This window comes from Hyla sarda, chromosome 11 (assembly GCF_029499605.1).
Source record: "Hyla sarda isolate aHylSar1 chromosome 11, aHylSar1.hap1, whole genome shotgun sequence".
NCBI classification, from domain to species: Eukaryota; Metazoa; Chordata; class Amphibia; order Anura; family Hylidae; genus Hyla; species Hyla sarda.
In genome coordinates, this window is record NC_079199.1 from 5,553,571 (window position 1) to 5,571,664 (window position 18,094).

Below are 18,094 nucleotides of genomic sequence, written 5' to 3' on the forward strand. Positions count from 1 at the left end.
TGTGTAAGGTCTGTACGGGGGGCAGCAGGGATACTGTGTAAGGTCTGTACGGGGGGGGCAGCAGGGATACTGTGTAAGGTCTGTACGGGGGCAGCAGGGATACTGTGTAAGGTCTGTACGGGGGGGGCAGCAGGGATACTGTGTAAGGTCTGTACGGGGGGCAGCAGGGATACTGTGTAAGGTCTGTACGGGGGGCAGCAGGGATACTGTGTAAGGTCTGTACGGGGGGGGGCAGCAGGGATACTGTGTAAGATCTGTACGGGGGGGCAGCAGGGATACTGTGTAAGGTCTGTACGGGGGGCAGCAGGGATACTGTGTAAGGTCTGTACGGGGGGCAGCAGGGATACTGTGTAAGGTCTGTACGGGGGGCAGCAGATGTACGAAGCGGCTTTAATAATACAACCATCGGTAGTAACTGCAGCAATGCTTCTCCCTTTCCTCTAGAAATAAGCACTGTGTCCTACACTATTCTCCACCATTGTCCTTGCTCCTTAGTACATTTATGGGTGTCTGATCGTGCCTGATCATAGGGGGTCCAACAGCTGGGACCCCCCACAATCTCCTGAACGGGACCCCGGCTCTCTGAGAGGAGTATGCGCTGCAGACGGCACTGGCTACATTCATTTCTAAAAGAGCGCTGGGTCCAGAGTACAGCAATACATTCTCTTTGAATAGAAATAAATGGCCCCCTCCCATAGACTTGCATTGAGGGGGCGGGGTGTGACATCATCAGGGGGGGGGGCTGTGGGGACCTTCTATGATCAGGCACGATCAGACACCCCTTTAATTTTATTTGCACTAAGTTTGAAGCGGCTTTTCAGTTTTCTCTTTTTATAACTTTCATACAATATTTCATTATAAGTGAAACGTATCAACAACTGAGGCAGGACGGTACCTTTATGGTATTTTGCAGCGTGCAGATCTCACTGGTGTCCGCACTTTGGGTCCCTTGAATTTTTGAAGACTGAAAAAAAAAAAAAAAAAAAAACATAAAAAGAAAGGTGAAGTGATAAGAGAGGACATGCTCAACATATAGGAGGATTCACTGTATATCTGAATATTGACTCCAGGATTACAATAATAAGTGTTACATATGGCTTTAAATTTAAAGGAGTACTGCAGCCATAGACAGGATATACAGTAACCCTCCGACCTACGATGGCCCCGACATATGATAAAATCGACATACGATGCTTTTATATGTCGGGGCCATCGCATTACCTGCTATCCGACAGCGCAAAATGCTTAAGCTGCTGTCGGATAGCAGTTTAAGCATCCCTTGCAGGTTCACTTACCTATTCCCGCTGCTCCGGGTCCACTTCGCGATCCTCCGGTGTCTTGCGCATCTTCTCCAGGGTCCGGGCCTCGCTTTCCGGTGTTGTTATTACGTCACTACGCACGCCGCGCAGCAGCGTAATAACGTCACCAGAAAGTGAGGCCCGGACCCTGCAGAAGATGCGGAAGAAGCCGGAGGATCGCGAAGAAGACACCGGAGCAGCGGGACAGCATCGGGAGCCCCTGGGACAGCATCGGGAACCCCTGGGACAGCATCGGGAACCCCTGGGACAGCATCGGGAGCGGTGAGGACCTGGTGCGGAGCGGCGGGGACAGGTGAGTACAGCTTCCTATACTTTACATTGCACGGATCCCTCAACATACGATGGATTCAACAAACGATGGGTCGTTTGGAACGAATTACCATCGTATGGTGAGGGACCACTGTAGTGTCTTATAGCAGGGGGTCAGACTGCTGAGACCCCCCTGCGCGATCTCCCGCACAGGGCCCCGGAGCAGTACAGCTAATGTTTGTGTCGTCAACCAAGGTGCATCTCCGCCTCTCCCATAGAGATACATGGAGGAGGGCGTGCGGCATCATGCTGTAGCCTCCTGCACGGGGAGAGCCGCGGTAGAGACGGGACCCCATACAGGAGATTGCGGGGCTCCCAGCGTTCGGACCCCCCCGCGATCAGACACTTCTCCGCTATATGTGAATATGGGATAAGTTGTATAAGGCTGCAATATTCCTTTAAAGGAGTAGTCTCATGGAATAAGATTTATCCCCTATTCGCATGATAGGGGATACGTTTTAGATCGCTGGGGGTCTAAGCGGTGGGGCCCCGGCTCCCCCCCCCCTGTAAATACATTATAGCAGCGTTTCCCATCCAGGGAGCCTTCAGCTGTTGCAAAACTACAACTCCCAGGTATGCTGGGAGTTGTAGTTTTGCAACATCTGAAGACTTACAGCTCGGAGACCCAGGTCAGTGTTTCCCAACCAGGGTGCCTCTAGCTGTTGCAAAACTACAACTCCCAGCATGCCAGGACAGCCGTTGGCTGTCCGGGCATGCTGGTAATTGTAGTTTTGCAACAGCTGGAGGCACCCTGGTTTGGAAACTCTGCCTTATAGTGGGGGCTCTCACCTGTGCTATGTGCTTCCAGTGTGACACCTCCGCCTTCAGCCTGGACACCTCACCGGACAAGGTGTTGATTTCTTGCTGAGACCAGATCACGTCCCCAAAGTCCATATCATCCCCCTGGAAGCTGGAGAGCGGCGGCTGCATGCTGGACATGAAGGCGGAGGAGTCGGCTGCTTGAAGGGAGACGCTGGACAAGTGTGCGGAGGCCTGAGATTTCTGCACCTCATCCTGGAGGGAGTTCAGCTTGGCCTTCAGATGGCTGATTTCTACCTGGATACAAGGGAGAGAGTCCATTACCTGTCACTGCGCACAAGACACAATGGAGAAATATTATGATACACAGGGGAGATCTAGAAAATCCCCAGAGGAAACTAGGCAGATCTAGAAAATCCCCAGAGGAACCCAGGGAGATCCACAGAATCCCCAGAGGAAACCAGGGAGATCTAGAGAATCCCCAGAGGAAACCGGGGGAGATCTCGAGAATCCCCAGAGGAAACCAGGGAGATCCACAGAATGCCCAGAGGAAACCAGGGAGATCTAGAGAATCCCCAGAGGAAACCAGGGAGATCTAGAGAATCCCCAGAGGAAACCAGGCAGAACTAGAGAATCCCCAGAGGAACCCAAGGAGATCCACAGAATCCCCAGAGGAAACCAGGGAGATCCACAGAATCCCCAGAGGAAACCAGGGAGATCTAGAGAATCCCCAGAGGAAACCAGGGGAGATCTAGAGAATCCCCAGAGGAAACCAGGGAGATCCACAGAATCCCCAGAGGAAACCAGGGGAGATCTAGTGAATCCCCAGAGGAAACCAGGGAGATCTAGAGAATCCCCAGAGGAAACCAGGGAGATCCACAGAATCCCCAGAGGAAACCGGGGGAGATCTAGAGAATCCCCAGAGGAAACCAGGGAGATCTAGAGAATCCCCAGAGGAAACCAGGGAGATCCACAGAATCCCCAGAGGAAACCAGGGGAGATCTAGTGAATCCCCAGAGGAAACCGGAGGGCCGCAGCTGCGGAGAGAATCCTGCCCCTGCACTGGTTATCTATGGAGGTAGTATTAGAGCAGGGGACCTCAACCATATTTAGTGAGGGTCTGTTCACCCAGGTAAGTACTGGTTCATACATAGCGGCCACAGTGCCATGAAAGGAATTGTCGTAATAATATTATTATTATTGTCGTAATATTAAGTCAAAGGGTAAAACAAGCGACTAAGAGGCGTGGAGAATGTAGCTCTACTGTTCCCTGCATGACCTGAAAACTGCGACACACTGTGCCCCTGTATATATTACTGCCACACACTGTGCCCCTGTATATATTACTGCCACACACTGTGCCCTTGTATATATTACTGCCACACACTGTGCCCCTGAATATATATTACTGCCACACACTGTGCCCTTGTATATATTACTGCCACACACTGTGCCCCTGAATATATATTACTGCCACACACTGTGCCCCTGAATATATATTACTGCCACACACTGTGCCCTTGTATATATTACTGCCACACACTGTGCCCCTGAATATATATTACTGCCACACACTGTGCCCCTGAATATATATTACTGCCACACACTGTGCCCCTCTATATATTACTGCCACACACTGTGCCCCTGTATATATTACTGCCACACACTGTGCCCCTGTATATATTACTGCCACACACTGTGCCCCTGTATATATTATTGCCACACACTGTGTCCTTGTATATATTACTGCCACACACTGTGCCCCTGTATATATTACTGCCACACACTGTGCCCCTGTATATATTACTGCCACACACTGTGCCCCTGTATATATTACTGCCACACACTGTGCCCCTGTATATATTATTGCCACACACTGTGTCCTTGTATATATTACTGCCACACACTGTGCCCCTGTATATATTACTGCCACACACTGTGCCCCTGAATATATATTACTGCCACACACTGTGCCCCTGAATATATATTACTGCCACACACTGTGCCCCTCAATATATTACTGCCACACACTGTGCCCCTCAATATATTACTGCCACACACTGTGCCCCTGTATATATTACTGCCACACACTGTGCCCCTGTATATATTACTGCCACACACTGTGCCCCTGTATATATTACTGCCACACACTGTGCCCCTGTATATATTACTGCCACACACTGTGCCCCTGTATATATTACTGCCACACACTGTGCCCCTGTATATATTACTGCCACACACTGTGCCCCTGTATATATTTCTGCCGCACACTGTGCCCCTGTATATATTTCTGCCGCACACTGTGCCCCTGTATATATTTCTGCCGCACACTGTGCCCCTGTATATATTACTGCCACACACTGTGCTCCTGTATATATTACTGCCACACACTGTGCCCCTGTATATATTACTGCCACACACTGTGCCCCTGTATATATTACTGCCACACACTGTGCCCCTGTATATATTTCTGCCGCACACTGTGCCCCTGTATATATTACTGCCACACACTGTGCCCCTGTATATATTACTGCCACACACTGTGTCCTTGTATATATTACTGCCACACACTGTGCCCCTGACTATATTACTGCCACACACTGTGCCCCTGACTATATTACTGCCACACACTGTGCCCCTGACTATATATTACTGCCACACACTGTGCCCCTGAATATATATTACTGCCACACACTGTGCCCCTGAATATATTACAGCCACACACTGTGCCCCTGTATATATTACAGCCACACACTGTGCCCCTGAATATATATCACTGCCACACACTGTGCCCCTGTATATATTACTGCCACACACTGTGCCCCTGTATATATTACTGCCACACACTGTGTCCTTGTATATATTACTGCCACACACTGTGCCCCTGTCTATATTACTGCCACACACTGTGCCCCTGACTATATTACTGCCACACACTGTGCCCCTGACTATATTACTGCCACACACTGTGCCCCTGACTATATTACTGCCACACACTGTGCCCCTGACTATATATTACTGCCACACACTGTGCCCCTGAATATATATTACTGCCACACACTGTGCCCCTGAATATATTACAGCCACACACTGTGCCCCTGTATATATTACAGCCACACACTGTGCCCCTGAATATATATCACTGCCACACACACACACACTGTGCCCCTGAATAAATTCTCTAATTTAACCCACAAGACATCACTGGGGGCCCCGCACCTCTATATAGTAATTCTCTATTATACCCATAAGACATCACTGGGGGCCCCGCACCTCTATATAGTAATTCTCTATTATACCCATAAGACATCCCTCGGGGCCCTGCACCTCTATATAGTAATTCTCTATTATACCCATAAGACATCACTGGGGGCCCCGCACCTCTATATAGTAATTCTGTATTATACCCATAAGACATCCCTCGGGGCCCCGCACCTCTATATAGTAATTCTCTATTATACCCACAAGACATCACTGGGGGCCCCGCACCTCTATATAGTAATTCTCTATTATAACCATAAGACATCACTGGGGGCCCCGCACCTCTATATAGTAATTCTCTATTATACCCATAAGACATCACTGGGGGCCCCGCACCTCTATATAGTAATTCTCTATTATACCAATAAGACATCACTGGGGGCCCCGCACCTCTATATAGTAATTCTCTATTATACCCATAAGACATCCCTCGGGGCCCCGCACCTCTATATAGTAATTCTCTATTATACCCATAAGACATCCCTGGGGGCCCCGCACCTCTATATAGTAATTCTCTATTATACCCATAAGACATCCCTCGGGGCCCCGCACCTCTATATAGTAATTCTCTATTATACCCATAAGACATCCCTCGGGGCCCCGCACCTCTATATAGTAATTCTCTATTATACCCATAAGACATCACTGGGGGCCCGCACCTCTATATAGTAATTCTCTATTATACCCATAAGACATCACTGGGGGCCCCGCACCTCTATATAGTAATTCTCTATTATAACCATAAGACATCCCTCGGGGCCCCGCACCTCTATATAGTAATTCTCTATTATACCCATAAGACATCCCTCGGGGCCCCACACCTCTATATAGTAATTCTCTATTATACCCATAAGACATCACTGGGGGCCCCGCACCTCTATATAGTAATTCTCTATTATACCCATAAGACATCACTGGGGGCCCCGCACCTCTATATAGTAATTCTCTATTATAACCATAAGACATCCCTCGGGGCCCCGCACCTCTATATAGTAATTCTCTATTATACCCATAAGACATCACTGGGGGCCCCGCACCTCTATATAGTAATTCTCTATTATACCCATAAGACATCCCTCGGGGCCCCGCACCTCTATATAGTAATTCTGTATTATACCCATAAGACATCCCTCGGGGCCCCGCACCTCTATATAGTAATTCTCTATTATAACCATAAGACATCCCTCGGGCCCCGCACCTCTATATAGTAATTCTCTATTATACCCATAAGACATCACTGGGGGCCCCGCACCTCTATATAGTAATTCTGTAGTATACCCATAAGACATCACTGGGGGCCCCGCACCTCTATATAGTAATTCTCTATTATAACCATAAGACATCCCTCGGGCCCCGCACCTCTATATAGTAATTCTCTATTATACCCATAAGACATCACTGGGGGCCCCGCACCTCTATATAGTAATTCTCTATTATACCCATAAGACATCACTGGGGGCCCCGCACCTCTATATAGTAATTCTCTATTATACCCATAAGACATCCCTCGGGGCCCCGCACCTCTATATAGTAATTCTCTATTATAACCATAAGACATCACTGGGGGCCCCGCACCTCTATATAGTAATTCTCTATTATACCCATAAGACATCACTGGGGGCCCCGCACCTCTATATAGTAATTCTGTATTATACCCATAAGACATCACTGGGGGCCCTGCACCTCTATATAGTAATTCTGTATTATACCCATAAGACATCCCTCGGGGCCCCGCACCTCTATATAGTAATTCTCTATTATACCCATAAGACATCCCTGGGGGCCCCGCACCCCTATATAGTAATTCTCTATTATACCCATAAGACATCCCTCGGGGCCCCGCACCTCTATATAGTAATTCTCTATTATACCCATAAGACATCCCTGGGGGCCCCGCACCCCTATATAGTAATTCTCTATTATACCCATAAGACATCCCTCGGGGCCCCGCACCTCTATATAGTAATTCTCTATTATACCCATAAGACATCACTGGGGGCCCCGCACCTCTATATAGTAATTCTCTATTATACCCATAAGACATCACTGGGGGCCCCGCACCTCTATATAGTAATTCTCTATTATACCCATAAGACATCCCTCGGGGCCCCGCACCTCTATATAGTAATTCTCTATTATACCCATAAGACATCCCTGGGGGCCCCGCACCTCTATATAGTAATTCTCTATTATACCCATAAGACATCACTGGGGGCCCCGCACCACTATATAGTAATTCTCTATTATAACCATAAGACATCCCTGGGGGCCCCGCACCTCTATATAGTAATTCTCTATTATACCCATAAGACATCACTGGGGGCCCCGCACCTCTATATAGTAATTCTCTATTATACCCATAAGACATCCCTCGGGGCCCCGCACCTCTATATAGTAATTCTCTATTATAACCATAAGACATCCCTGGGGGCCCCGCACCTCTATATAGTAATTCTCTATTATACCCATAAGACATCCCTCGGGGCCCCGCACCTCTATATAGTAATTCTCTATTATACCCATAAGACATCCCTCGGGGCCCCGCACCTCTATATAGTAATTCTCTATTATACCCATAAGACATCCCTCGGGGCCCCGCACCTCTATATAGTAATTCTCTATTATACCCATAAGACATCACTGGGGGCCCCGCACCTCTATATAGTAATTCTCTATTATACCAATAAGACATCACTGGGGGCCCCGCACCCCTATATAGTAATTCTCTATTATACCCATAAGACATCACTGGGGGCCCCGCACCTCTATATAGTAATTCTCTATTATACCCATAAGACATCACTGGGGGCCCCGCACCTCTATATAGTAATTCTCTATTATACCCATAAGACATCCCTCGGGGCCCCGCACCTCTATATAGTAATTCTCTATTATACCCATAAGACATCCCTTGGGGCCCCGCACCTCTATATAGTAATTCTCTATTATACCCATAAGACATCACTGGGGGCCCCGCACCTCTATATAGTAATTCTCTATTATACCCATAAGACATCACTGGGGGCCCCGCACCTCTATATAGTAATTCTCTATTATACCCATAAGACATCACTGGGGGCCCCGCACCTCTATATAGTAATTCTCTATTATACCAATAAGACATCCCTCGGGGCCCCGCACCTCTATATAGTAATTCTCTATTATACCCATAAGACATCCCTCGGGGCCCCGCACCTCTATATAGTAATTCTCTATTATACCCATAAGACATCACTGGGGGCCCCGCACCTCTATATAGTAATTCTCTATTATACCCATAAGACATCACTGGGGGCCCCGCACCTCTATATAGTAATTCTCTATTATACCCATAAGACATCACTGGGGGCCCCGCACCTCTATATAGTAATTCTCTATTATACCCATAAGACATCCCTCGGGGCCCCGCACCTCTATATAGTAATTCTCTATTATAACCATAAGACATCCCTCGGGGCCCCGCACCTCTATATAGTAATTCTCTATTATACCCATAAGACATCCCTCGGGGCCCCGCACCTCTATATAGTAATTCTCTATTATACCCATAAGACATCACTGGGGGCCCCGCACCTCTATATAGTAATTCTCTATTATACCCATAAGACATCACTGGGGGCCCCGCACCTCTATATAGTAATTCTCTATTATACCCATAAGACATCACTGGGGGCCCCGCACCTCTATATAGTAATTCTCTATTATACCCATAAGACATCCCTCGGGGCCCCGCACCCCTATATAGTAATTCTCTATTATACCCATAAGACATCCCTCGGGGCCCCGCACCCCTATATAGTAATACTCTATTATACCCATAAGACATCACTGGGGGCCCCGCACCTCTATATAGTAATTCTCTATTATAACCATAAGACATCCCTCGGGGCCCCGCACCTCTATATAGTAATTCTCTATTATACCCATAAGACATCACTGGGGGCCCCGCACCTCTATATAGTAATTCTCTATTATACCCATAAGACATCACTGGGGGCCCCGCACCTCTATATAGTAATTCTGTATTATAACCATAAGACATCCCTCGGGGCCCCGCACCTCTATATAGTAATTCTCTATTATAACCATAAGACATCCCTGGGGGCCCCGCACCTCTATATAGTAATTCTCTATTATACCAATAAGACATCACTGGGGGCCCCGCACCTCTATATAGTAATTCTCTATTATAACCATAAGACATCCCTCGGGGCCCCGCACCTCTATATAGTAATTCTCTATTATACCCATAAGACATCACTGGGGGCCCCGCACCTCTATATAGTAATTCTCTATTATACCAATAAGACATCACTGGGGGCCCCGCACCTCTATATAGTAATTCTCTATTATACCAATAAGACATCACTGGGGGCCCCGCACCCCTATATAGTAATTCTCTATTATACCCATAAGACATCCCTCGGGGCCCCGCACCTCTATATAGTAATTCTCTATTATACCCATAAGACATCACTGGGGGCCCCGCACCTCTATATAGTAATTCTCTATTATACCCATAAGACATCACTGGGGGCCCCGCACCTCTATATAGTAATTCTCTATTATAACCATAAGACATCCCTGGGGGCCCCGCACCTCTATATAGTAATTCTCTATTATACCCATAAGACATCACTGGGGGCCCTGCACCTCTATATAGTAATTCTCTATTATACCCATAAGACATCCCTCGGGGCCCCGCACCTCTATATAGTAATTCTCTATTATACCCATAAGACATCACTGGGGGCCCTGCACCTCTATATAGTAATTCTCTATTATACCCATAAGACATCACTGGGGGCCCTGCACCTCTATATAGTAATTCTCTATTATACCCATAAGACATCCCTCGGGGCCCCGCACCTCTATATAGTAATTCTCTATTATACCCATAAGACATCCCTCGGGGGCCCCGCACCTCTATATAGTAATTCTGTATTATACCCATAAGACATCACTGGGGGCCCCGCACCTCTATATAGTAATTCTCTATTATACCCATAAGACATCACTGGGGGCCCCGCACCTCTATATAGTAATTCTGTATTATACCCATAAGACATCCCTCGGGCCCCGCACCTCTATATAGTAATTCTCTATTATAACCATAAGACATCCCTCGGGCCCCGCACCTCTATATAGTAATTCTCTATTATACCCATAAGACATCACTGGGGGCCCCGCACCTCTATATAGTAATTCTCTATTATACCCATAAGACATCCCTCGGGGCCCCGCACCTCTATATAGTAATTCTCTATTATAACCATAAGACATCACTGGGGGCCCCGCACCTCTATATAGTAATTCTCTATTATACCCATAAGACATCACTGGGGGCCCCGCACCTCTATATAGTAATTCTCTATTATACCCATAAGACATCACTGGGGGCCCCGCACCTCTATATAGTAATTCTCTATTATACCCATAAGACATCACTGGGGGCCCCGCACCTCTATATAGTAATTCTGTATTATACCCATAAGACATCCCTGGGGGCCCCGCACCTCTATATAGTAATTCTCTATTATACCCATAAGACATCCCTGGGGGCCCTGCACCTCTATATAGTAATTCTCTATTATACCCATAAGACATCACTGGGGGCCCCGCACCTCTATATAGTAATTCTGTATTATACCCATAAGACATCCCTCGGGGCCCCGCACCTCTATATAGTAATTCTCTATTATACCCATAAGACATCACTGGGGGCCCCGCACCTCTATATAGTAATTCTCTATTATACCCATAAGACATCACTGGGGGCCCCGCACCTCTATATAGTAATTCTGTATTATACCCATAAGACATCCCTCGGGGCCCCGCACCTCTATATAGTAATTCTCTATTATACCCACAAGACATCACTGGGGGCCCCGCACCTCTATATAGTAATTCTCTATTATAACCATAAGACATCCCTCGGGGCCCCGCACCTCTATATAGTAATTCTCTATTATACCCATAAGACATCCCTGGGGGCCCTGCACCTCTATATAGTAATTCTCTATTATACCCATAAGACATCACTGGGGGCCCCGCACCTCTATATAGTAATTCTGTATTATACCCATAAGACATCCCTCGGGGCCCCGCACCTCTATATAGTAATTCTCTATTATACCCATAAGACATCCCTCGGGGCCCCGCACCTCTATATAGTAATTCTCTATTATACCCATAAGACATCCCTCGGGGCCCCGCACCTCTATATAGTAATTCTCTATTATACCCATAAGACATCCCTCGGGGCCCCGCACCTCTATATAGTAATTCTCTATTATAACCATAAGACATCACTGGGGGCCCCGCACCTCTATATAGTAATTCTCTATTATACCCATAAGACATCCCTCGGGGCCCCGCACCTCTATATAGTAATTCTCTATTATACCCATAAGACATCACTGGGGGCCCTGCACCTCTATATAGTAATTCTCTATTATAACCATAAGACATCCCTGGGGGCCCTGCACCTCTATATAGTAATTCTCTATTATACCCATAAGACATCACTGGGGGCCCCGCACCTCTATATAGTAATTCTCTATTATACCCATAAGACATCCCTCGGGGCCCCGCACCTCTATATAGTAATTCTCTATTATACCCATAAGACATCCCTTGGGGCCCCGCACCTCTATATAGTAATTCTCTATTATACCCATAAGACATCCCTCGGGGCCCCGCACCCCTATATAGTAATTCTCTATTATACCCATAAGACATCACTGGGGGCCCCGCACCTCTATATAGTAATTCTGTATTATAACCATAAGACATCCCTCGGGGCCCCGCACCTCTATATAGTAATTCTCTATTATACCCATAAGACATCCCTCGGGGCCCCGCACCTCTATATAGTAATTCTCTATTATAACCATAAGACATCACTGGGGGCCCCGCACCTCTATATAGTAATTCTGTATTATAACCATAAGACATCCCTCGGGGCCCCGCACCTCTATATAGTAATTCTCTATTATAACCATAAGACATCACTGGGGGCCCCGCACCTCTATATAGTAATTCTCTATTATACCCATAAGACATCCCTCGGGGCCCCGCACCTCTATATAGTAATTCTCTATTATACCCATAAGACATCACTGGGGGCCCCGCACCTCTATATAGTAATTCTCTATTATACCAATAAGACATCACTGGGGGCCCCGCACCTCTATATAGTAATTCTCTATTATACCCATAAGACATCCCTGGGGGCCCCGCACCTCTATATAGTAATTCTCTATTATACCCATAAGACATCCCTGGGGGCCCCGCACCCCTATATAGTAATTCTCTATTATACCCATAAGACATCCCTCGGGGCCCCGCACCTCTATATAGTAATTCTCTATTATACCCATAAGACATCCCTCGGGGCCCCGCACCTCTATATAGTAATTCTCTATTATACCAATAAGACATCCCTCGGGGCCCCGCACCTCTATATAGTAATTCTCTATTATATCCATAAGACATCCCTCGGGGCCCCGCACCTCTATATAGTAATTCTCTATTATACCCATAAGACATCCCTGGGGGCCCCGCACCCCTATATAGTAATTCTCTATTATACCCATAAGACATCCCTCGGGGCCCCGCACCTCTATATAGTAATTCTCTATTATACCCATAAGACATCCCTCGGGGCCCCGCACCTCTATATAGTAATTCTCTATTATACCCATAAGACATCCCTCGGGGCCCCGCACCTCTATATAGTAATTCTCTATTATACCAATAAGACATCACTGGGGGCCCCGCACCTCTATATAGTAATTCTGTATTATACCCATAAGACATCCCTCGGGGCCCCGCACCTCTATATAGTAATTCTCTATTATACCCATAAGACATCACTGGGGGCCCCGCACCTCTATATAGTAATTCTCTATTATACCCATAAGACATCACTGGGGGCCCTGCACCTCTATATAGTAATTCTCTATTATAACCATAAGACATCACTGGGGGCCCCGCACCTCTATATAGTAATTCTCTATTATAACCATAAGACATCCCTCGGGGCCCCGCACCTCTATATAGTAATTCTCTATTATACCCATAAGACATCACTGGGGGCCCCGCACCTCTATATAGTAATTCTCTATTATACCCATAAGACATCACTGGGGGCCCCGCACCTCTATATAGTAATTCTCTATTATAACCATAAGACATCCCTCGGGGCCCCGCACCTCTATATAGTAATTCTCTATTATACCCATAAGACATCACTGGGGGCCCCGCACCTCTATATAGTAATTCTCTATTATACCCATAAGACATCACTGGGGGCCCCGCACCTCTATATAGTAATTCTCTATTATAACCATAAGACATCCCTCGGGGCCCCGCACCTCTATATAGTAATTCTCTATTATACCCATAAGACATCCCTCGGGGCCCCGCACCTCTATATAGTAATTCTCTATTATACCCATAAGACATCCCTCGGGGCCCCGCACCTCTATATAGTAATTCTCTATTATACCCATAAGACATCCCTGGGGGCCCCGCACCTCTATATAGTAATTCTCTATTATACCCATAAGACATCCCTCGGGGCCCCGCACCTCTATATAGTAATTCTCTATTATACCCATAAGACATTCCTCGGGGCCCCGCACCTCTATATAGTAATTCTCTATTATACCCATAAGACATCCCTCGGGGCCCCGCACCTCTATATAGTAATTCTCTATTATACCCATAAGACATCCCTCGGGGCCCCGCACCTCTATATAGTAATTCTCTATTATACCCATAAGACATCCCTCGGGGCCCCGCACCTCTATATAGTAATTCTCTATTATACCCATAAGACATCACTGGGGGCCCCGCACCTCTATATAGTAATTCTCTATTATACCCATAAGACATCCCTCGGGGCCCCGCACCCCTATATAGTAATACTCTATTATACCCATAAGACATCCCTCGGGGCCCCGCACCTCTATATAGTAATTCTCTATTATACCCATAAGACATCCCTCGGGGCCCCGCACCTCTATATAGTAATTCTCTATTATACCCATAAGACATCCCTCGGGGCCCCGCACCTCTATATAGTAATTCTCTATTATACCCATAAGACATCCCTCGGGGCCCCGCACCTCTTTCTGCTGCAGACGGTTCCTGTAATCCACAGATTGTTGCTTCACTTGTAGCTCAGACGCCTCCAGTTTGTCCTCCAGCTCCGAACACAATTTCTTCAGTCTCTCGTTCTGCAGAAGAGGAAGAAGATATAAGACACTTCATAGAAAGTGGATACGTAAAAGAACCGAAATCTGCACTGACCTCCGACCTCTGCAGAGCCTGGATACTCTCCACATCCCGGGATGTGCGCATCTGCGGAGATCCCTCTGAAACAGACCAACAGGACATCAATAAGACATCAATAAGACATCAAGGTACAACTCCTATAATAACCAGAACACATCATCAACATAAAGAAAATGTATAGAATCCATCTACATAGACATTCTATAATACAATATATAGAATCCATCTACATAGACATTCTATAATACAATATATAGAATCCATCTACATAGACATTCTATAATACAATAGAATCCATCTACATAGACATTCTATAATACAATAAATAGAACTCATCTACATAGACATTCTATAATACAATAAATAGAACTCATCTACATAGACATTCTATAATACCATATATAGAATCCATCTACATAGACATTCTATAATACAATATATAGAACTCATCTACATAGACATTCTATAATACAATGTATAGAACTCATCTACATAGACATTCTATAATACAATAAATAGAACTCATCTACATAGACATTCTATAATACAATGTATAGAACTCATCTACATAGACATTCTATAATACAATATATAGAACTCATCTACATAGACATTCTATAATACAATGTATAGAACTCATCTACATAGACATTCTATAATACAATGTATAGAACTCATCTACATAGACATTCTATAATACAATATATAGAATCCATCTACATAGACATTCTATAATACAATAAATAGAACTCATCTACATAGACATTCTATAATACAATAAATAGAACTCATCTACATAGACATTCTATAATACAATATATAGAATCCATCTACATAGACATTCTATAATACAATGTATAGAATCCATCTACATAGACATTCTATAATACAATATATAGAATCCATCTACATAGACATTCTATAATACAATGTATAGAATCCATCTACATAGACATTCTATAATACAATATATAGAATCCATCTACATAGACATTCTATAATACAATGTATAGAATCCATCTACATAGACATTCTATAATACAATAAATAGAACTCATCTACATAGACATTCTATAACACAATGTATAGAACCCATCTACATAGACATTCTATAATACAATGTATAGAACTCATCTACATAGACATTCTATAATACAATAGAATCCATCTACATAGACATTCTATAATACAATAAATAGAACTCATCTACATAGACATTCTATAGTACAATAAATAGAATCCATCTACATAGACATTCTATAATACAATAAATAGAATCCATCTACATAGACATTCTATAATACAATATATAGAATCCATCTACATAGACATTCTATAATACAATGTATAGAATCCATCTACATAGACATTCTATAATACAATGTATAGAATCCATCTACATAGACATTCTATAATACAATAAATAGAATCCATCTACATAGACATTCTATAATACAATGTATAGACTCCATCTACATAGACATTCTATAGTACAATAAATAGAATCCATCTACATAGACATTCTATAATACAATAAATAGAATCCATCGACATAGACATTCTATAATACAATAAATAGAACTCATCTACATAGACATTCTATAATACCATATATATTGGGAACAAAAGTTTGGGCACCCCAAGTAAAAAAAAATGGTATTAGATTAGACATTCTTATAATATGTCAACAAAAGTTACATTTTATTTCCATCATTTACACTTTCAAAATAACAGAAAACAAAAAAATGGCATCTGCAAAAGTATGTGCACCCTGCAGAGTTAATATCTTGTACTGCCCCCTTTGGCAAGTATCACAGCTTGTAAACGCTTTTTGTAGCAGCCAAGAGTCTTTCAATTCTTGTTTGAGGTATCTTTGCCCATTCTTTCTTACAAAAGTCTTCCAGTTCTTTGAGATTTCTGGGCTGTCTGTCACGCACTGCTCTTTTAAGGTCTATCCATAGATGTTCAATTATGTTGAGGTCAGGAGATTCTGAAGGCCATGGCAAAACCTTCAGTTTACGCCTCTTGATGTAATCCCCCGTGGATTTCGAGGTGTGTTTAGGATCATTATCCATTTGTAGAAGCCATCCTCTCTTTAACTTCAGCTTTTTCACAGATGGCATCAGGTTAGCATCCAAAATTTGCTGAAATTTTATTGAATCCATTTTTCCTTCTACTCGTGAGATGCTCCCTGTGCCACTGGCTGCAATACAACCCCAAAGCATGATTGATCCACCCCCATGCTTAACAGTTGGACAGAGGTTCTTTTCATTAAATTCTGTTCCCCTTCTTCTCCAAACGTACCTTTGCTCATTCCAGCCAAAAAGTTCAATTTTAACCTCATCGGTCCACAGAACTTGTTTCCAAAATGTTTCCAATTATCGCTATTTTTCATTTGGCGATACTGAATAGATTCAAAATATTTTTGAATCGATCCTTTTAGGGATGTGGAATTTGTATCTCCTGACAGCATGTCCCGGGCATCAGGAGATACAAATTCCACATTTGTGGCGCAGGGCAGGGGAATTTTTCCGGCTAGTGCAAGCAGGGCCGGATCTGACGCGGCGTCGCTCTGGGTGTATGGAGCGGACTCCGGACATACTCTGCAGCCCCCGGCTGTTCTCAGTAGCCGGGGCCGCCCCCAATATCCAGCATGCGGCTGGCTATTAGCCCTTTAGATCGCCACTGTCAAAGCTGACAGCGGCGTCTAAAAGGATCTGTGAATGCTCCCTGGTGGGCTAGTGGGGTGGATTTGCCCCCCCCCCCCCCCCCGCAGCGCGATCGTGGGCGATTCACTGTGGAGGTAGCCGGAGGGTTTACCTCTGTTCCCTGCTGTCTTGCTCTGTCATTGATAGATCCTGGCTGGACCAGACTCTATCAATGGATCACAGAGCAATGGAGTTCAATAGAATCAAAAATAAAGTTTTAATAAAAGTGTAAAAGACATTGTTTTTTAGACAGAATCGGGATATATCGTCCCGTAAACAGAATCGGGATATATCACGATTAGAGATGAGCGAACTTACAGTAAATTCGATTCGTCACGAACTTCTCGGCTCGGCAGTTGATGACTTATCCTGCATAAATTAGTTCAGCTTTCAGGTGCTCCCGTGGGCTGGAAAAGGTGGATACAGTCCTAGGAA

The 18,094-nt window shown here is 44.9% G+C and overlaps 1 protein-coding gene across 2 annotated transcripts in view; it reads right to left on the reverse strand.

Moving 5' to 3' along the window:
- Window positions 1–18,094, reverse strand: part of TRIP11 (thyroid hormone receptor interactor 11) — a 67,296-nt gene that overhangs the window by 38,764 nt on the left and 10,438 nt on the right. The window contains exons 2-5 of one of the 2 annotated variants that reach the window (XM_056546719.1): window positions 14,967–15,031; window positions 14,783–14,893; window positions 2,418–2,684; window positions 896–964 (exon numbers count right to left, since the gene is read on the reverse strand). In XM_056546719.1, coding sequence (XP_056402694.1) covers window positions 896–964; window positions 2,418–2,684; window positions 14,783–14,893; window positions 14,967–15,031 — 512 coding nt within the window. Of the gene's footprint in view, window positions 1–895; window positions 965–2,417; window positions 2,685–14,782; window positions 14,896–14,966; window positions 15,032–18,094 lie in introns of those variants that run through there. The other variant, XM_056546720.1, reaches the window with a different exon arrangement.